The 20,568-nt window shown below is 58.3% G+C and overlaps 2 protein-coding genes across 3 annotated transcripts in view; both read right to left on the bottom strand.

Annotated features, from left to right (window-relative positions):
- GNG7 (G protein subunit gamma 7) overlaps window positions 1-2,352 on the bottom strand; it is a 37,623-nt gene extending 35,271 nt beyond the window's left edge. The window contains exon 1 of one of the 2 annotated variants that reach the window (XM_034425857.3): window positions 2,112-2,352. The gene's annotated coding sequence lies outside the window, so the exon portion shown is untranslated. The remainder of the gene's footprint in view (window positions 1-2,111) is intronic. The other variant, XM_034425858.3, reaches the window with a different exon arrangement.
- Window positions 2,353-4,714: 2,362 nt separating this feature from the next.
- DIRAS1 (DIRAS family GTPase 1) lies at window positions 4,715-19,468 on the bottom strand. Its single transcript, XM_034425855.3, has 2 exons — window positions 19,188-19,468; window positions 4,715-8,901 (listed from the first exon to the last, which is right to left on the bottom strand). The coding sequence occupies exon 2, from the start codon at window positions 8,857-8,859 to the stop codon at window positions 8,263-8,265; it is 597 nt and encodes a 198-aa protein (XP_034281746.1). The 5' UTR covers window positions 8,860-8,901; window positions 19,188-19,468; the 3' UTR covers window positions 4,715-8,262.
- Between the last annotated feature and the right edge of the window lie 1,100 nt (window positions 19,469-20,568).

The following is a 20,568-nucleotide window of genomic DNA, read 5'->3' as shown; positions in this document are numbered from 1 at the left end:
TCTGGAACACAGCAGGAGCCATGCGCCCTCTACCCCTCCTGGAGCAAGCTGAAGAGCAATTGGGTGGAGGATGGATGGGTGCCTGAGAGGAGGGGGCTTCGGCGATCTAACTGGAGGAGGAGAAGGAGAGCCACAAAAGCAAAGTGCTCAGCCAGGAGGAGGAGGAAGCCGAAATGGACCTCCCCACCCACCCCCAGGCCATCCATGTCCTGCTCCTGCTCCTGCTCCTGCTGCTCCTCAGTGCAATCACAGCTGAGCCTTTTGTTCCCGCAGAGGGAGGGCATCAGAGGGGAGAGCTTTTGTTCCTCCCTGCTCTGGTCAGAGAGAGGCTGGAGAATGTGAGGGTCCCAACCCTGGACATCCACCTCAGGCGGGGAGAAAGAGGAGGAAGGCTCAGGTGCCGGGGAAGAAGAGCAGAGGGGCAGGAGAGCTTCCGGAGAGCCCGCACAGCACATAAGACCACTCCGGATCTCCGCTTCCTGAGATCAAGAGCGAGCAAAGGAAGCCTCCCCAGGGCACCCACAGCCTCCTCTTTCCTCCTGGGCAGAGGGAGGTTAAGAGAGCCACTGACAAAACGGGCTTAGGGAAAGTGCCCATTGCAGACACAAACTTAATTGTAGGCAAGGATGAGCACATAATGAACAGGATTTTGGCCTCAAACTCACAGACCCCGTCGCATTTCACAAAAGACAGCTAAAGCCTTGGACTAGATCCTTGAGCAAACCTTGGGGGGAGCAACCCCAAAAATGTGTGGCTTCCCCCACCCCCGAGGCCAGCCCATTCCCCACCGTGAAAGCCAACTCAGGCATGAGTCCTGATGGACCTTGTTTCCCAAGCACATGACTGGAGGATCCGTGCTCCGAGATCTGATCCTGTCTGAAGAAGAAGCCAAAAACAGCGCACACGCTCCCTCGCTCGGTTCCAGGAGAGCTGGGCAGGAAGCTTTGCTCCGTGGGGTAGGAATCTTTGGGGCAAAGAGAGCCAGGAGGGTTCCGCTTGGTAGGAAAACATGGGGGAGGGGCCGTGAATGGGGGCATAAGCGTGATGATGCAGTCATGCAAACCTCATGGCACATCTAGCAGAGACCAGGACACAAGTACCTAATTGTGGTGTTTGTGTGAGGATAACATCACACAGGTGTTGCCATTTTGACTGGAAGTATCAGCATCTGTGCCACTCGAAGCAGTTTAGGAACGGGGTTCAAACAGGCCCCGGAAGGGCTACCGGCCCAAGAGAGAAGGGCAAGAAGAGGGATGCCAAGACAGGAGACACCAGAGAGCCTGGGAGGAACGGGGGAGCCAGGCAAAGCGCAAGAGGATGGGAGCAAATGCCCCCTCCCCCAAGAGAGAGTCTGTTTCACTACAGCTTCATACCCGATACTACGGGGAGATGGGGGGGGGGTAGAGAAACTCTTGCTTGGCAGGCCAAGGGAGCTGACCAGGAAGAAGCCACCCCTCCAGCCCCATCCTTTTGGACCTCCTTTGTCCTAGGCTTCAGCAAGGCACTGGGCGGGGGGGGGGGTTTCCTACTAGAGAAGAGGGGAGATGCTACCCAGAGGTGGATTCAAGCAGGGGCTGAGAGAGAAAGGCCAGAAAGGGGGGGGCAGCAAACGCCTTAGGGGCCGCCTGGAGATTCAAGAGGATCCCGAGGAAGGGATCCGGCGTGGGACGAGGCCGCCTGGGCGGCAGCATCGGGGCCTCCCCTCTCTTCTGGGGGCCGAGGCGGGTCTGGAGCTTCGCTTGGGGTGGGGGGATGCCAACCCGGAGGATCTGGGCGGGATTCCGAAGGGAGGGGCCGGGGCGCTCTGCCGGGGAAAGGGGGGACTCGGGGGGCGCCTCGGGGTCCAACAAGCCGGGGGAGGTCCAGCCATTCCCGGGGAGGGGCGCAACCCGAGGCGGGGGGACACGAACAGACCTCGGGGTCCGCCTACATCGAGGGTCGCCGCGCTGGGCCGGGAGCTGCCCACCCTTCGGCCGGGCGGCGCTGAGAGGCGGCGGGCAGAGAGAAGCGGAGCAGCCCGGCAGGAGGACCCCCACTCTCAGGGCCCGGAGACCCCTCCTCCCGGCCCCCACGGCCCCGCAGACCCCGCCGCAGCCCACGGCCCGCCTCACCGGCTCCTCCGCCGCCGCTCGGCCGCCGCCCGCTCTGCCCGCGACGCAGCCCCGCCGAGGCCGCCGGCCCCGAGCACCTGACCGACAGCGCGCCTGGCCAATCCGCTCCAGCGCCGCCGAGGAGGGCGGACTATCTCCCCCCCACCCCCGCGGACCTCGACGGTTCGGCAGGAGGGGCGGGGCGAGGATACAGACGGCCATTTGGTGGCCAAATGGGAGGCTGGGCCCGCACTGGGGGCGGTCCGTGGGAGGGGAGGGGCCTCGGGGAAAGCCAAGTTTGGCCGGAGGGGGCGGGGGAATGGAGGAGCCCCTCCCGTTTTGCTACAACAGCCCTGCGAGGTGGGCCCCTCCCGAAGTTCAGCCTCCCAGAAGTTGCCCGCCCCCTCCCCAGTAGGAAAGGGCTCCAGCAGTGATGCCCACCGAGCAGAGATGGGTTTCAGCAGGTTCTAACCAGTTCTGGAGAACCGGTAGCAGAAATGTTGAGTAGTTCGGAGAACCGATAAATACCACCTTTGACTTGCCCCGCCCCAATCTATTCTCTGCCTCCCAAGTCCGAGTTGATGGGGAGGAAATGGAGATTTTACAGTATCTTTCCCCTGGAGTGCTTAAATGCTGGAAGTCCTGCAGATGTTCCTTTGGATCCTATATTGGACAGGGAACTGCTCCAGGTCCTTCTGATCCCAACTCCAGGATGACGGAGGGATCCGCAGACATCTAATGCATCCTTGGAGGTTTGCAGCCCAGACCTGGCAGCCAGAATAGGCAGGGAGGGCCAGAGGTTGCCCGCAGACCCTGGGAGGTGGGGGAAGTGAAGAGCAAATCCAGCAGAGGGTCCTGCCTGTCCTGGGTAGGAGGTCCTGTTAGACACCTCGGTGCTCCATCAGGCTCGCTGCACCTGGAGCTTCCCTTCCACCTCCAAAGGCTCCGATTCCTAGCAGAGACCCAAGACTATCACACCACTGGCCTCTTCCACCACTGTAGCAGCTCTGGTGCTCAGACTGTGTGTGTGTGTGTGTGTGTGTAGATGCTTCATAGGGAACCACAATAGATGATCTTGCTTCTTCACTCCATGAGTGGAGACACACACACCCCTTGTCACTTCCTGGGCCGGGTTTTGTCCAGATAGAGAGTTTTGGACCAGGCAAAGCCAATCTGCTCTGTCTGCTGCCCCCCCTTCCCTCAGCCTTAATCAGAGCTCCCACTTGCCAAGCATGGATGAGGCCAGGAGCACACAAAGAACCCACAATCTCTGCACAGCAGCCGCCTTGCAAGGCTTGGGGTGAAGGGGGCGCCAGGCCAGCTCCACTGATTGGCACTGGGTGGGAGGCCGAGTCCTGCTGGCACTTCATATTCAGAGCAACTGTGATTTTATCAGGGGAGGGGAAACCAGCCCACCCTCAAGTAGCTGTGTTTTACTTCCAGCCACCCAAGGAGGGGAGCTGCAGTAACAAAAGCGTTGGAAAATTTGGGGAGGTGTGGGTGCAAGCCCAGTTTAGCCTTGGAGGCTGGGTGAAGGGCTTGGGACTTAGCCCTCCCCCCTGCAGAAATAAAGGGAGCAGACTTGACCCCCTGGAGGAAAATGGGAAGGAGGCCTTCACTAGAGGAGCCAAGTGTTGTCTGACATATCCCAGTGGTGCCCTGTCCAAGGGCTGATCCAGCTTCCTTCTGGGCATTAATCCCACAACTAAGTGACCGGAGAACTGCCAGCCTTTTGCCTGGCAAGATGCTGCCCGTTTCTTTTCAGGTTGGGCTCATCTGGCAGGGAGGAGCCATCTCTGGAGAGACTGGAGGGATGCCAGGCACCCTCCCCCCAGAACTGACGTCATCCGCTCACACCATCTGCTGAGGGAGGGGCACACGTGTGTGTGTGTGTGTGTGTGTGTGTGTGTGTGTGTGTGTGTGTGGTGGGGGGGAGAGTTCCTTCCCCAGCACCAACGCTCTCTCCTCCTTGCAATTCATTGCACGTCCCCAGGAGCAGCTCTCAAACACAGAGGAACCGCTGGTCTCCATGGCGACAGTGGGATGACGCACTTTGGGTCCACCAGATGAGCATCAGAGCCTGGCAGGGCAGAGAAAACCACACCTACGAGGGGGGGGAGCTGCTGGCCAGGGGTGCTACTGGGGGGCACCCACCCACCCTTGGAACTTGGGCAGAATGCAGATGTGGGGAGCGGTTTGCCAAGGTCACTCGTGTGCCGGAAGAGTGCCCACCTGCCAATCTAGCAGCTGAGAACCTCTGTTTGGGGGCGAGGGTGGGCGGGGGGCAAAGATGCCATCTGAAATGGCCTTATTGGTTAGACAGAAGTGCCCAGGTGTGGCCCGACCCTACTCCCAGCGCCCACCCCCCATCTTCCTCTTCTTGGGAGGGGGCAGTCTTCCTCCACCCCATCTGTCCTTATAGGATGAAGAGCCATCTCCCGCCAGGGCTGCTTATGGGGCCTGAGGTTGAGCCCCGGGACACCCGTCAAGGAAGGGGGAATGGGCCCACATTTGGGGGTGGGTGTCCCTAGTCTGGCCAGCAGTTCCTGCCCCGGGAAGCGCTTGGCCACTTCCCCCGCCCGCCCCTTGGCCCTGAAGAATGAGACCAGCCATGGGGAGGCGGGTGGGATAAATCCGTTTTTATTCATTCAAGGAAGACTATTTCTAAATAAAGGCTACATTGTACCGTTCGTTTATCTCCGCTTTATTATGACATTGTTGTTATAATATTGTCGTTTTGTCTCACGTGTCGGGGTGTGCGTTTCTCGTTCGCTTTAAAAAAAACCCTTTGCACAGTAGCTCGAATCGTCATGCTGGCCGCTGAGAGGAAAACTAGTCGGGAGGGTCGTATTTACAAGGCAGGGTCGCTCACCCGGCCGGGAAGGTCAGGAGCACCAGGGATGGCCGCCGCCGGGGCTGGAAGAAGATCGCGGCCCCTGCCGGCCCTCGGACCGACCGGCTGGCCTGCCCAGCGGGAGCGGCGGAGGCTCCGCGCGCGCCCGTCCTTCGGTGTAGCAGCAGCAGGCGGAGGGGGAGCCGGGGATGGGAGGGGGCGGCGGAGGGTACCAGGTTACGGGAGAAGGAACGGCTTCAGCGCGGGTTGCGGCGAATTCTGGCGGCCCACAAGCTGAGAAGCTGCGAGAACGCCCGAGGCTTTCCCCCGGGCCCGAAGGCGCCCCCGGGGCTCGGAGCACGCGCACAGAACGGGGGCAGCTGATCGGGGCACGGGCGTGGAGTTGCCCCCGGGACCGCCGCCGCTGGTCGCTTGCTTTCGTCTACCCCACCCCGTGGCAAATGGGCTCTTCAGCCTAGAGGGGCCGGTTCCCCCCCCCTCGATCCCAACAGCGGCTTCAGCGGCTTCCCCCCTCCCATCAGAAGCCCCCAACAGGACCGGCCAGACGGCTTCGCTAAGGGAACGTGCTAGAGTCCCCGTGTCCGAAGGATCTGCTCTCCACTGCCCGTCCCGACCAAGACCTGCCGCGGCAGACCGGCCCCGCCCCCCCCACGCCTTCGGGGGGAGGGGGTTGGAGCTCGAGCCCAGTCCCGCCAGGCAGCCTAGTGAGCAGGATCCCGGGCCGCTTCCTAGTCAGTCTCCTTGGTCCCTGGGGGGCTGCAGGCCTGCAGGGCAGAAGCCTCGCTCGGACACTGCGGGTGGGCAGTCCCAGTGGTGCTCCCCAGAGACTGGTCTGAGGCACCTCTGGAGTGGGTGAGGGGCGGCTGGCAGCCAAGGTGGTCCATGGGAGAAGTCCTCAGCAGTGGTTCTGCTTAATCCCTTTGGAAAGAATTAAGATGCACTTAAGGAGCTCCAGTCCTTGACCTGAAGCAGCAGCGTCTGGCAAAGAGCTTCAGATCTTTCCACTCCAAAGGGAGGCCTCACTTGCCCTGCCCAGGCTGGAGTCCAGGGACAGGAGGGTGCTGGGCAGCAGCTGCCATCCATCTCTTTCTGCGCCTCACACAGTGAAGGAGGGAGGGAAGGCAGGCCGTGGGTAGGGGGGGAAACACACAGGGGCCCAAATGCAGGAGAAGAACCCTGGCGAGGGTGGAGGGAGGGCAGGCTACGCCAGAATCCCACAGGCCCCCTTTCCTACACAGCAAGGCTTTCTGCCCATGCCACTTTCCCTCCCCCTCAACCCCCTCCCCCATGCTTTGAGAGCTTTCCCAAGCGGGTGGGGAAACCACAGCCAGGAGAAAAGCATCCTCCTGCCCTGCGCTGAGCTCGGCCTGCACCATCAGCTGCATGGAGACAAAGCAGAGCCGCCTCCTGCCCTCCTCTTGGGAGTTTTGTCAGCTGGCATAAGTGGACAATGCAGAAAATGCCCAGGGTCTCTTGCAATTGCCCCCCCCTAAAGATCTTGCAAAATCTCAGGGCTGTTCACTGCCCTGAGTCCACTAGGAGAAGGGCGGTATACAAATTGAAATAAATAAATAATAAATAAAATCCTTGCAGAGTTTGCAAATAGAGAGCTGGCCTCTGGGTGGGTGGGAGGGAGGACCCCCTGGCCATTGCCCCCTCCCCAGCTGTCTTGCCAGCTACTCTAAGTCACCAGTTGAGGAAGGGGCTGGAGATGAATGCCAAACAAATTAGACTGGCGGGGAGAAACTGATGCAGAGGCAGCCTTCCACCTGCCCACGAGTGCATGCACGCACACGCCCCCTGTGCACGAGAAGGCATTACACACACACTCGCCCTTTTCATGGCAGTCACTGCCTGTGCACCTCCAGTCCTGGTTTTACAACCATGAAACACAATTTCTTCCACTGCAATTTTAAAAAAGAAAAGTGAAGCACCATGTTGAAGGGCACCTACAGGGCATTGTTGGAATGAGGAAGGTGCCCTTCTTCTCCGTGCCAGGGACAGAGAAGGAGGCCTCCCTTCCTTGCAGGAAGCCCTCCCTCCTCTGGCCTCAGAGCGAGATGGGCGAGAGGGGGTGCCCGTTCAGCCTCTTCTAGCTGTGGGCGGGGGGCTCTTGTGATCCTGCAGGTGGGCAGGAGGAGAAGCTACGGTGCCAGGTGTCCCCTAACCACCCATTTCGTGGCTTCCATCCTTCTCGGTAGATGGGATGTGGTGTCGTGTTGGGAGTCTCCAGCAGATGGAGGCTTGGAGGCACACGCTCCCCCTCCCCGGCTCTTTTGCCCAAGGGGACCTGCTTCCAAGCGGTCACCCAGCTCACCACCTCCTCTGTCCCCCATCACGGCCGATGTTGCTCCCGTGTACTGCCCTTTGCCAGCTGTGGCTGGTGGGCTCAGCTGTGGCTCTCCAGCCCATTCAGGGCCGTCCTTTCCCGGCCTTCCTGATCCAGATATATGCTGTGGTGGCCGTTTTTGTTGCTTTGTTCCAGAAAAAAACACACCCATAAATTAAAAATAAATAATGATAAGGGTAGGTCACAATAAGCTGCATGTTCACTGTCTGGCATGGCATATGGGGGAGGGAAAGATGGAGGGATGGCCTCCTGGGAGGCGCTGCTTTGCTGGCTCTGGAGCACCAGGGCAGTGAGAGGGGCCTTCTTTGGAGTGGGGAGGGGCTCTCCCTGTGGACTCCTCCATTGGGGCCCTGCACTACTTCAGTGGCCTCCAGCAGGGCCTGGGTGATGAAACCAAGAAAGGCAGGCTGGGGTCTGGCAAGGGTGATGGAGTGAGGTGGGTCTCACTGGTGAGAAGCCAAGCAATCCCCCCCCCCCGGTGTTTGTGCAGACCTGGGAGGGTCGCAGTCACCCAAGGGCCCCTCTTGACCAAATCCAGAGTCTTCTGCAGCTTCAGGCTGATGGGCAGGCTGGACCGCTGGCTCTCCATCATCAGGCCGAAGTCAGTCAGGGCACCTTCGGCCCCTCCCGTCTGGCAGTCTGAGGAAGGGTGGGCCAGTGGGCAAATCCCCCTTGAGCAGAAGCAGCTCTTCTTTCCTCTGTTCCCACTGAGGTTTGCTCCAGGGATGGCAGGGGAGGGGGCTCACCACAGTCTGGCTGAGTTGTCAGTTTGCAGGGAGGCCTGAGCCGCCGCCAGCTGAGTCCTCCAGTCCGAGTCCGCTGCTGCTGGGGAGTTGGAGGGGCAGGAGGGGAGGCCGCAGGGTCTGGGGAGCACCAAGAGAGCCGGGCCACAGGAGAGGGAAGGAGGTGGAGGTGACCGGACGGATGGATGGTGAGGGATGGGTGGGTGCCTCCTGCCGGCTGGCCACTCACATGAGGCTGCACTTGCCCTTCAGTTTCTCTGTCCGCTTCTGCTTGCTGGCGCGCTTCCCGTCGATGCTGAGGCTCATGTTGCGGCGCTTCTCCAGGTTGAGCAGCTCCTGGAAGAGCTCCTTGACATTGTAGTTCATCTTGGCCGAGGTCTCCATGAAGGCGCACTGCCACTCCTTGGCCACGGCCTCCCCCTCTGGCGTCTGCACCTCCCGCTGGGTCTCGTCGCACTTGTTGCCCACCAGCATGATGGGGAAGGCCTCCCCGCCACCCTTCAGCTGCACGATCTGCTGGTGGATGGGCCGCAGTTCCTCCAGCGACTGCCGGCTGGTGACCGAGAAGACCAGGATGAAGGCGTGGCCCTTGGAGATGGACAGGCGCTGCATGGCTGGGAACTGGTGGCTGCCGGTGGTGTCAGTGATCTGCAGTGTGCAGACGCTCTTGTCACAGCTGATCACCTGCCGATAGGTGTCCTCGATGGTGGGGATATAGGTGTCCCGGAAGGTGCCCTTGACGAAGCGCAGCACCAGCGAGCTCTTGCCCACACCCCCGGCCCCAAAGACCACCACCCGGTAGTCGTTGCTCTGCTCCGGCATCTTGGACGGGCTGGTGGCAGGGAGGGGTCAGAGGCTGCCCACCTGAGGGGAGGAGGGGGAGAAAGAAGAAGGACCATCAACCCAAGCAGGCAGGCAGAGGCCACCCCCATCTCGCTGACTGCAGAGAAGGGCCCTGAACTACTCAGGCCACAGAAATGCCTCTCTGCCCCCCCCCCCAGCCGTGATTGAAACTTCTTCGCCCTCCCTCCCACACCCACCCACCCAGCTTGAGAAGCATCCCTCAAAGGCTTCACTGAGATCCTGCAGGGACTTTGCTGTGGATGATTTGGTCTGCAAATGCGAAAGCTCTGAAGGCCACCACGACCCCGAGGCTCTCCTGGACTCAGAATACTCCCAAGTGCCCTACAAAGCAGGCAGTTTCTCTAGAACTGTGTCTGGTGACCAAACCCGCCTCCCCCTGAAGAAGACAGAGAAAGTTGGGTGGACAAGCCCCTGAGAACATTGAGTGTGGGTGTGAGAGAGGAGGGGAGGGATGAAGGGGAGGGGAAGGGAAGGGAGAGGAGAGGAGAGGAGAGGAGAGGAGGAGAGGAGGAGAGGAGAGGAGAAGAGAGGAGAAGAGAGGAGAGGAGAGGAGAGGAGAGGAGAGGAGAGGAGAGGAGAAGAGAAGAGAAGAGAAGAGAAGAGAAGAGAAGAGAAGAGAAGAGAAGAGAAGAGAAGAGAAGAGAAGAGAAGGGTTTTGAGTCAAGACTTGTTCTCTGCCGTTCCAGAATGCAGACATTAAATCCCCCTCCCCCCCTTGCAATTCTTGGACTCAGATATATTATAATTTCCTTTCTCCTGACTTATAAACACATTCAGAGCAAACACATCAACCAGAAAAAAGGGCACCAGCCAGGGTCTGAACAGGAGTGTTTCAGGGCATTGTTGGGGCTGCAGAAGCCGCTTCTCCTGCAGGTTTGATGACAAAGCATTTGTGGAGCAAGAGCAAGACAGCCCACCCCCCCAGCTGCTGAAAGGCTGATAATAAATGAGCAAACTCAGACAGAGCAGCTGGGCTCTGGGGCCCTCACCAGCCCCCAAGATCCCTGCAGCACCAGGTCTGGGCTTGGGGGGGACATGGTGCATTCTCTGAGGGATGCCCGGTCCAGAAAGATCAACTCCAAGGGCCCCAGAACAGGGAACAGGAGGGGGGGGAGGAAATCCTCTCCATCTTTCAAGTCTGCAACAACTGTCCTCCCCCACACCTGCCCTTGGGACAGGCACTGCAAGAAGGTCCCAGCCCAGCCCAGCCATTTCTCTTTCTCTTGTAGGAAGTCTAATATTTTTTTTCCCTTCGGTGGAAAGGGACGGGGGGGGGGGCTGTCACCCAGCCACAGAGTCAATTTCTCTGAAATGTTTCTTCTGGATTGCATCAGTGCCCGTTTTGAGGGGAAGGGCTCTGTCTTGTCAAGACATGTCCTTGAGAAGAGGCCCCTTCCAGTCACTTGGCTGGGCCTTCTCATCCCTTGGCCAAGGGCTCCCCACCCTCAGGATTCGACCCAGACCCACTTCGCTCCCTTCGGGATTCCTAAAGCACTTGGGAGGGAGAGGAGAATCAAACGGAAGTGTTTGAAGGGAGCTTGAGGCCATCTAGCCCAACCCTTTGCCCAACGTAAGAATCCACCTTAATTGGCTCTCAGACGGAACATCCTCGGGCCTCTGGTTAAGGCCTTGAGCAAGGTGGGGAGAGGGGGGGGTCAACTCCCGGGAAAGCCCGTTTCCAAGATCCAGCTGAAATCTGTTCAACCTCTTGGTTTCTTGCAACAATTCTGCCTCCAGGTTCTTGAAGACAGCAAGTCAATTTTATCTCTTCTCCAGGCTCAGCCTTCCGAAGTGCCTCCAGCCGTTCCCAGGGAGATTTTGGCTCCAGGCCTGGAAATGGGCACTTGCCTTTTCTGTAGCCAAGCCCTGCTGTTGGCTCACATTTAGCTGGTGACCCACCAGCTGCCCACTGGGATGGTTCACCCTTCCTGGACTCGCGCCTCAGTTTTTTTCCCATCAATATCGGACTTTGCAGCCTCTGTTTGCTGATCCCTGCCCTTTGGAGGAGATGGAGGCAACTCCTCTACGGACATCATCCCGTGCTGGCATCCACATTCCTGAGGCCTTCCTAATGATCCTGGTATGGCCTTGGCCCTTTTCACGGCTCTCACCTTCACCCTGAGATCTTTGAGCTTCAGGCAGCTCAGACCCCATCTTATCAGATGCAACACTGAGGGCTTTTTCCCAACATGCATCAATTACTCACTTAAAGGAGGAGCCCCACCTGGATCCTGGTGATGGCAAACGCTTCTTCCCCCTCCCCCACTGCCAAGGGTCTCTGTCCAAGGCTTGTAGAAATCCAGCTGCTTGAAATGTGGAAAGGATGCTCGGCCCTGCAGGGAGACTCCCAGGATTCCCCTCGGTGGGATCCATCCAGATGTTCCCCCAGAGGCTTGATCCTCCTCAGGTGGATGGAACAACTCTCTTTTGGAGCTTTCTCAGCAGGAAGGTTCAGTTGAGCCACCTGGAAGTAACTGGAGCTCCAGCGACCCTGCTGGCACTTTTTTCCTGTATTTTTCCGGAAAGTCAGGCATTTGATTCCTTCAAGAACTTTTGGGTGGACAACCTCAAGATCTTGTACTTTGTTCTTCTATGGCTTCATTTGACTTCTAAACCACCCATTATGAAGTCCCACGATGCTTTTCCCTCCCCCCCTCTCCTGTCCCTGTCACCTGTTGCCATTTCAGGGGAGGCGGAAAATGGGCTCTGGTCCAGCCCCTTTGCCTTTCAGAGGCCTGCAGAGTCCTGGGTCCTCCCCAGGCATTGGGGCAGGAGGACTTTGAAGCAGGCCGGGATTATAGTTCTGACTATTGGACTGCTTTAGCAGGATAGTTTTGTGTTTTATTACCGTTTATGACTGATCCTTTTTTAATGTTTTGTTGTTTTCATTGTGTGTTGCCCTGAGTTGCTTCTGAGAGGCCGACCATGTTAATTGTGCAGCTCCACAGCTGAAAACAGCGAGGAAAGTCCACAAAATCAAGGAGAGGCAGAATTAAACTTCAGGGGTAGGAGCTGCTGCTGCTTCGTGGGAGATGCAATCATTTCTGTGGCTTCTAAATTACAGCCACCCAAGTGGCCTGTGGGAGACTTAAGCCACGGAGGGAGCTGGGGGTGGCTCGGTGAGCTGGGAGTGGCCAGGAAATCCTCCAGGTCTTGTGCGAGCTCTCTGGGCCTCTGATGGCAGCGCATCTTCCCTTCTGTCAGATCTGCTGGTTCCCCAGGTGAAGCGTCTCTGAAGGCTGATCCCAGCGTGAGAGAACCCTGGTACTGTTATGCTCATTTGTGGGGGGCTACAGGTGAATTAGTGAGGTTACAGCAATCTTGCAGAGCAGTTCAGCCATGTGGTTGTTGGCTTTCCTTTAGGGAAAAGTACTGAGGAAGGAGTTGAAGTTGGCCATCATTTATTAAGCCCCAGATGGGCCCATAACACAGGCAAATGCAATCCCAGCGAAGCTCCAGCAATCGCTGCCTGTTCTCCTGCTGTTCCCTGGGTACAAAGGCCTCGGGGTCAAGGCACACCAATCTGGCCACAGCCTCGGAGCAACCCTGAAGCAGCACAATATGGGGAAGACTGTCAACAACCAAAACAGATCTGGACAAGTTAGAAACCGCTTACAAATAATGACACTTAGCAGACAAATGCAGTAGTTTTGATTGTGGACAGAGAAATCAGATAGCCGAATTCCGGATGGGATTCCTAGTTTGGGAATAATAATGGCAAAGAGATCACTGAATAGGAGCTGATTGCAAGCTAAAAGGAGCTGGCAGTGATGTGGCTGCCAAAAACCCGCACAGGCAATTTTACCTTACATCAATGAAAGAGTAATTTCCAAACAAGAAGCTGTCATTGTCTTGCAGGATCCAGAGAAAAGTGCCAAAGATGAACCTGGACTAAAAGCCACGTTCTGGGAGTAGAGAGCAGGGAGCTGCAAGGGTTTCTCAGGGCTGGAGAAAAGCAGCTCCTTTCAGACCCCTCAGCCCAGGCCAAGAGCCCCCTGGCTGGAGGGGAGAATCTGGGCTCCAAACCACCGAGACTTGGAGGGAAGGGCTGAAAAATGTTGCCGGCCATAAGAGCTGTTTGGCAGGGGAACCAGGGACCAGACATGCGCCAGGTGGCTTTCATCTGAATTCTGTCACTGAGCAGAGGGTTGATCTGGATGTCCCCAAGCTGCCCTTCCAACTCTTTAGTTTTCCCATTCAAGGCTAAATATCTGACTGTCTCGGGGACGTTTGCAGGAATGATGTCTGACTTTCGCCTGGGAGGGACAAAATTGTGTGGAAAAGAATTTCCTCCTGGGAGGGTTTCACCTCCTCCCCTAAATGGCAGCCCTCATTTGTGTCCGATTGTCCTCCACCCCGGTTCAGAAAGCTGTCTGGTGGGACAGCTGGACAAAGGTCAGGGTCACATGGCTAGTCGAGCCCCCTCCCGGCCCCCAGCAGCCTGCCCACGGATAAGCAGGAGGCAGGCTGGCTTTGCGGCGGCGGCGGGGGGGGGGTGGATCAGCGGTTCTATTTCTAGCTCCAGTTGAAGCGGTCCGTGGCCTGTTGGCTCCCCAGCGAGGCTGCTCCGGGGAGCTGGTGCAGAGTAGGGGGGCTTGAAGCTGGCCTCTCTCCGAAGCCGCTTCCCCGCTGGCCTCGTCCCAGCGCCCCCTCCTGCCCGCGGCGGTCCTTGCAGCCCAGCGGGAAGTAGCCTCGGAGAAAGAGCTGTCTTTGCGGCGGCCGAGACGTGTGACAAGGCGTCCTTCCGAGCGGGTCATCGCGCTGTGACGACGGTCGCCACAGGCAAGACGAAGAAGCACCGGAGACCCTGGCGAGCCCTGCTCGAGAACAAGGCAGACCAGGGGCTCCAGATAAGGCGGGGGGGAGCAACCGGCCCGGCTGGGCGAGGCCCGGCTGTCCCCAAAACCGTCAGCCAATGGTGGCCGACGCACCGATCCCCCCCCCGCCCAGAAATGTCCGCGGCAAACCCCACGACCCCTGCCCTCCGGGGCAAAGCCGAGCATTGTTGCCCGGGCCAGAGTGACGCACCCCCGTCGCCTCCAGCCCTCGCCGTGTCCAGGGTCTTTCCCCCGCGAGGGCGCCCCCTGCCCTCGCCGCCTCCCCAGCGGGCCACCGCCAAGTTCGCGCCTGCCGCTCGAAAGTGGCCAGCAGGAGGGAAGGCAGCGGCGTCTGGAACAAAGGTGGCGCCGGGCTCCCACCCGGCAACGGGGAAAAGAGGGCCTGACCATGACCGCACGACATCGGCCTCCAACCGCCGCCAGACGATTTTTCCCTCACCTCCCTTCTTGCCGAGCGTCCCGCACCGCACTAGGGATTTGGCCCGTCAAACTGACCCATCCCTGCTTAACTACTGTCTCTCTGCTCTTTGTCCAGGACAGTGAACTGGAAGATACCCCCCACCTTTGATTGCGGGACCCCCTGCCTTGACCCTTCAAATCCCTGCCCCCCCCATTAAACCTCCCTGTCTCAGAAGCAGTCCCACCTGGGCCCACTCCTGCAGCCTCTGATCATTGGCCTGACCCACCACAGAACCTGGGGGGAGGGGGAGGGGAGTCTCTGTAGGGGAAGCTCACAGGAATCTTTGGTATCCTGAAGCAGGGCAGGCCCCTCCCTGCTTGCCCATTTGAGGAGTCCTGTCAAGCCCCAGGGCACGGGGTGTGTGTGTGGAGAGTCTGGCTGGAGTAGTGCCCGGAGTGATGATGGCAGAGGCCTTTGCCCTTCTGGTGGCCGAAGGCTTCCCAGTGGAAGCCTATGATAGCAGCAACCTCCAGAGTGCATGGTGAGGAGAGGAAGAGGCAGGCTGCCCTGGCAGGGCCTGTCACATCCCCAGGCAGGGGCCCTTCTGGAGAGCAGGCGGAGGTGGGGGGTTCTTGGCTTGCTGGTCCAGGGCTGCTGATGGAGGTCAGAAAATGGATGGGCAACAAACCCTTCTCTCCAGCTGGGGAAGATCAAGCATTTGCTTGGTCAACTGGCACTGCCCCTACCTGCCCACCTGCTCAACTGGAACCCAGTTGCCAGCTCCTCAGCAAGCAAGGGGAGACCAAGCACTTTCCCTCCAGAAAAAGTCTGTTGCCTCTTTTGGGGTAACTCATTGCATCCACCAAACTGATCCAGAAACTAATGCTGAAGGGAGGCTCCTGAGGCCGTGGAGATTACCTAGACCCAGCTGGCCCAGGGACTCCTAAGAGTTTTCTTACATTGCCAGAATAATGCCATTTTCCTGGAGACTTTCGAAAGCTGCAGCTTACCACGACTCAGATCTCCCCTGAACCCCCAGAAGCCCTAGGGAGCCGCTGCTATTGGGAGAGGGCCATTCAAGCTCCCCAGATTGTCTGATTGGTCAGGAAAAAGAGGCCTGATAGGCAGGACTGGTCTGGCCAAGTCTGTCCCACGGCCTTCTCAAAGTTTGGGCCTAAAAACTGGTGAGAAAGAACTTGTGGAGGGAAAGACGGGAAGGGGCGGTTAAGAGAGAACAAAGCTTTAGCTGCACCCTGAAAGGAGGAGGAAGAGGCTGAGGAAAGACCCCAAACTCCCCAGCTGTAGAGTGGAGGAACTGGACTTTTGGACTTGTGGGATTCAGTTTAATTTAATTTAATTTATCACATTTCTATGCCGCCCAACTCCCAAGGGACTCTGGGTGGCTTACAGCAAAAATAATGCGAACAATGAACATAGAAAAATTATTAAAAACATTATAAAAACATTAAAAGCCCATGCACATCATTCATGGCTGGATCTTGCAAGATTGCAACAGTGAGATCAACGGCCCCAAGCCTGCCGGAAAAGCCAGGTCTTAACCGCTTTCTGGAAGGCCAATAGGGTGGGGGTAGTCTGGATCTCAGGAGGTAACTGGTTCCAGAGAGCTGGGGCAGCCACAGAGAAGGCCCTCCCCTGCGGGCCCGGCAGCCGGCATTGTTTAGCTGACGGGACCCGGAGGAGACCAACTCTGGGGGATCTTACCAGTCGCTGGGAGCGGTTTTGAAGATAGCCTGGCCCTGAGCCATGTAGGGCTTTAAAGGTAATAACCAACACCTTGAATTGTGCCCGGAGACCAATAGGGAGCCAGTGCAGCTCACGGAGAATTGGTGTAATGTGGGTGTATCTAGGTGCACCCACAACAGCTCGCACAGCTGCAATCTGGACCAACAGTAGTCTCCGAACACTCTTCAGGGGTAGCCCCATGTAGAGCGCGTTGCAATAATCTAACCGTGAGGTGACAAGGGCATGAGTGACTGAGGAGACCTGTTGACTCCCATCCAGACCCTCACAGCCTCCAGGTACTGGCACATCACATCCACCGCTTCATTGAACTGACGCGGGGTGGAGATATAAACAATTATTGCAGCTTTACAAGAAAGTAGCATTCGCTTAGTTGGTCGTATTTCCTGTCTGGTCTGAGAGCCTCTCGCGTCCCTTTGGCCTCAGGCCCTGAGCACAGGAGCTGCTGCCTACCCATGTTGCGTTGGGCAAGTGATCCTGGTGTAAGAATCCAAGACCGAATCAACTTGTGCTCTCTGAACTGCTCCCTGATTAATTTTGCAGTGGTCCCAGATGGAGTTACTACATCCTGGCTTAACAGGAGCTTCCCCAGCCCCTGGTCCCTCAGGGGAGGCCTTCCTCTTCAGGACAAATGGGCTGGAAAATTATTGGTTTGTTTATCGGTTTATTTATTTATTTAATTTATTTGTTTGATTCATTGAATTTCTTAACCGCCTATCTTTCCCATAAAGGGGCTCTAAGGGGTGCTAGGGAAGCCCATGTCAACCTGATGGTCCGCTCAACAAGGATGTTGTGGGGAAACCCAGAAGAACGCCAAATGTTCACAGACCATGGTTAGTGGAGGAATTTTCACAGTATCGTCAAAGTCTCCTTGCTAGCGGTGGAAAATGGGGATTCAGCCATGGCAACCAAACAGAATCCCCCTCCCACTACACACACACAAACGCACACAAACACAGCTTGAACCCGTCTCCTTCCAGAGTCCCTCCGGGAGTTAGGGGGAAACTCAATTGTCCCTTGTTGGAACCAGATGGCTGTGAGATGTTGAGGTGTTGCTCCTTCCTTGGCAAATGCCCCAGAGGACATCCCCCCTCCAAGACCTCCCCTGGCTTTAGGCTGGCACTAGGCCACAGTGCCCTCACTTCTTGCAAGCTCGACAAAGTCCTCCTTTCTGTCTTAGCCTTGGATGGGGCTCAAGCCACGTGACCCGTTCAGCCGTCATGGGTTGGCTGGCCGAGGGTTTCAGCTGCCTGTTAATTCAGGGGAGTCGTAGGTAGATAGGAGGCACCCGCCGGGTGGAAGCCGATATTTTCCAGAGAGGTTCTGTTGTGTAACTAAGGGCTCCCTTAGGAATTTCCCTCTTCTCAGCAAGGCCCAGCCTCCTTGGGAGCAGGGCTGGGGTGCAGTGGGAGCCCGGAAGTGGGGAGAAGAATCTCTGGAGGCTGCAGTGTGCTGTGGGGGCAGAAGCACACTGCAGCCCACACAAGCATCTGACCCCGATTGGTCTCCTATTCAGCTGTTGCTACCCAAAGAAGAATCTGCTCTCACCAGCCAAAAGCACCGGTGTGTGTGTATGTGTGTGTGTGTGTGTGTGTGTGTGTGTGTGTTATGGGCACCCTGAAACTCCAGGAGCAAGACAGAAGCAGCTGGACCCCAGAAGGCCAAAATGGAAGGAGTGTGAAGAGAGCCAGGTGGCCTCTGGGATAAAGGGTTTCTCTAGCCATATCCAAGCAATGGCACCTGGCAGCCTCTGTTGGCAAGGAGGCCCTGGAGCCCACCAGGCCTGGCACTGGCTTCCTCCGGTCACTCTCTAGAGCCAGTCAGGTTTTCACCCCATCATCACCACTTGGGACTCAGGAAGGAGGGCAATGAGCCAAAGGGAGGGTTTGGGGGTAATGGGGGGAGATGCACCCTCAAACTCCTTTCTCTGTGGGGCTTCCAAACAGTTTCCAAACTCTGGGGCCCTCTCAGCTTTCTCAAAAGGCGGGTGGGGAGAACTCTGGTTGACGGATTAAATAAAGTGGGGGGGGGAGGTGACAGGAGGAAGACGTGGATGATTTCACAGTCTTGTTTTTTATCTTATGTTTATTGTTTTAATTGCTTTTGTTTTTGCAAGTAGGTTTATTGAGCACCACACAGTCCCTTGATGTGAGAGGGGTGGTGATATAAAATTGACAAATAAACAATTGAGGAAGAACTTTGGGATCCAGCCCACAATGCCAAGAACTCCATCTATGTCCCCCCCCTCCAGGCAGATGGTCTCCAAGCATCAGGGGGTGGGGGATGGGCCACCACCAGGGGCTCCCCAGACACAGCTCAGAGGTTCTTGGAGGAGAAGAAGGGGGAGGGAGACCACCTCACCTTCCCTTCTCTTGATACCAAGGATGGGGGGAGCAGACTGGGGAAAAAGCAGGCATAGATAGGTAGGCTGAGGATGGGCATAACAGGCAGGGTGGGGACCTGAGTGGCAAGGCTGGGGGTGAATTCTGGCAGTTCTAGTCCCAGCCCAGCGGAGTGGGGGGTGGGGGACACGGTGTGGGAGTGAGTAGGCAAAACGCCTCCTCCTCCTCCTCTGCCGCCCAGCGGGTCACAGAGGGCGACGTCCCGCAATGTGGAACTCAATTGGTTCCCCCCCCTCCTCCCCCAGCAGATCCCGGACTCCGAGCTGGCGAAAGGCAGCAAGATCGCGCCAGGGGCCGCGCCGCCTCCCTCCGGTGGGACTCTACCACGGAGCCACTGACGCAGGCCGGGCCCTACCTGGTGGCCGGTGAGGAGGCGGCGACGGCAGCAACAAGGTGGCGGAGAGGCGCTACTTCTCAGGCGGCTGGCGGAGCAGAGAGTCGCGGCTCGGCCGGCAAAGTGCAGCGCGCAAGGAGCGGCGGGGGCTCCGCGGCAGGAGCATCCCGGAGCCCCGCGCCTTTCCGCCCGCTTGCAACCTTCCCCCGGGAACTCGGGGACGGAGTGCGGGGCAGGGAAGGCGGCGGCTTTCCCGGGACTCAAGAAAGCCCTGTCCGCCCCTGCTCCGCTCTTCCTTCCCAGCGCTCCGCTAAGTCAGGCCGGCCGCTGCGCTGGGTGCGGGGAGGGGAGGAGGGAGCCGAGGAGAAAGCGGTGGGCCCGCCCGGGGGTCCAGCAGTGCCACTGCCGCTGCAGTTCCCGGCCTGGAAGGTCCCGAGCGCTGTCTCGCCCCCCCCCCCGTCGCAGCGGAGGATCTGCGGTCCCTCGGGGGTCCCGACGCAAAACCTCACCGCATCGCAGCCCTCTCCCCGCCGCGCCTTCCCGGGTCTTACCTGGCGCGGGAAGGGACTCAGCCTGCCCTGGAAGCGCGGAGTCGACCGGGACGACAAGCAGCCATCCGGGGACCGCGCTCCGTGCGGGCGCGGGAGGAGGTCGCGGCGGCGGCTGTTGCTGCGGCGGCGATAGCAGAGATGCTGCTGCTGCGTCGGGGGGGGAGAGGAGGGGTGCGCGTCACGTGTGAACGTCGCTGCCACACGGCAGAACGGGGAGGCGCTTGCTGGCGTGGCCGCGGCTCCTGCAGCGCTCCCTCGGCTAGCGAGTCCGCCGCGGTCCCGCCGCCTCCGCTCCTCGGAGGGGCTTTCCCCGCCTGCTCTTGCGGCTCCACGCTGCGGCGGCGCGCTTGGGAGCGAGGCGCGGCCGGGGCTCCTTCCAGGCTTGGGCGAGATGTGGAGCAGCGGCCGTTGAGCGGACAAGCGCCTCCCGCCTCCCTCGCCCAAAGCCCCTCCGGACCCGGCGAAGAGCGGCCCGGGCAGAATTGGCTGGAACCCCCAGCCGCCCGACCGTTTTCGCCAGCAATTGAAGACCCCGCCCGTCGCCGGCCTCCTCCGCCTTAGCCTGGCCAGAGTGGGGCCCTCAGCCCTTGAGAAAGGCAGCGCCTGCCTTGCAGAAAAAGGAGACACTCCGAGGACAGCGACCAGGCGCCCTGGATGCCCGCAGAGAGCAGAAGGGGGCCGGAAGGGAGCAACCTCTCCCCGCCGAAGCCTGCAGAAGCTTTGCCTGCCTTTTTCGTCTCTCCCCGGCAGAGATCAGCTCCAAACTGGCAAGCCCTGCCTTTGCCCCAGATGCCAAGATTTGTGGCCCAAATCCGCAAGATTTATTAGTTATTTATTTATTAGTTCAATTTATATGCCACCCTCCTCCGAAGACTCAGGGCGGCTTACAATGCACTTATAGCAATAGCCTTCATTCTTTTTGTATATACCTACTTATTAGGGCTTTTGCCCCCCCTCATATGCGGTGTTTCTACAAAGTCAGCTTATTGCCCCCACAATCCAGGTCCTCAATTTACCTACCTCGGAAGGATGGAAGGCTGAGTCAACCTTGAGCCTGGTGAGATTTGAACTCGCACTAATTGCAGGCAGCTGGCAGCTAAGTGCTACATAACAGCACTTAGTCCACCAAGGCTCTTAGATGCCCCCCAAACCCGGATTCCAGAGAGGCAGGGCCACCTGAGATCCTACTGTTGGCATCTGATGGAAAGGGGGAACTATTGACCCACAAGTACTGATCAACCTTTAAAATTGGGGTGTGTGCCAGGCCACCAATTCTGGTTGTTGAAGAATCTGTAAGGAAACCAGGAAGTGATACCCAGGACACAACTCTGCGCAATGGGATGGTGTGGAATTGGAAAATTGGTGTGTGTGTGTGTGTGTG

This window comes from Pantherophis guttatus, chromosome 1, assembly GCF_059756535.1.
Source record: "Pantherophis guttatus breed Tessera chromosome 1, ASM5975653v1, whole genome shotgun sequence".
NCBI classification, from domain to species: Eukaryota; Metazoa; Chordata; class Lepidosauria; order Squamata; family Colubridae; genus Pantherophis; species Pantherophis guttatus.
This window is presented reverse-complemented; position numbering and strand designations above follow the sequence as displayed.

Bases quoted from the DNA above. Each gene is read 5' to 3' on its own strand.
- DIRAS1 (XM_034425855.3), bottom strand. From the start codon at position 8,859: ATGCCGGAGCAGAGCAACGACTACCGGGTGGTGGTCTTTGGGGCCGGG.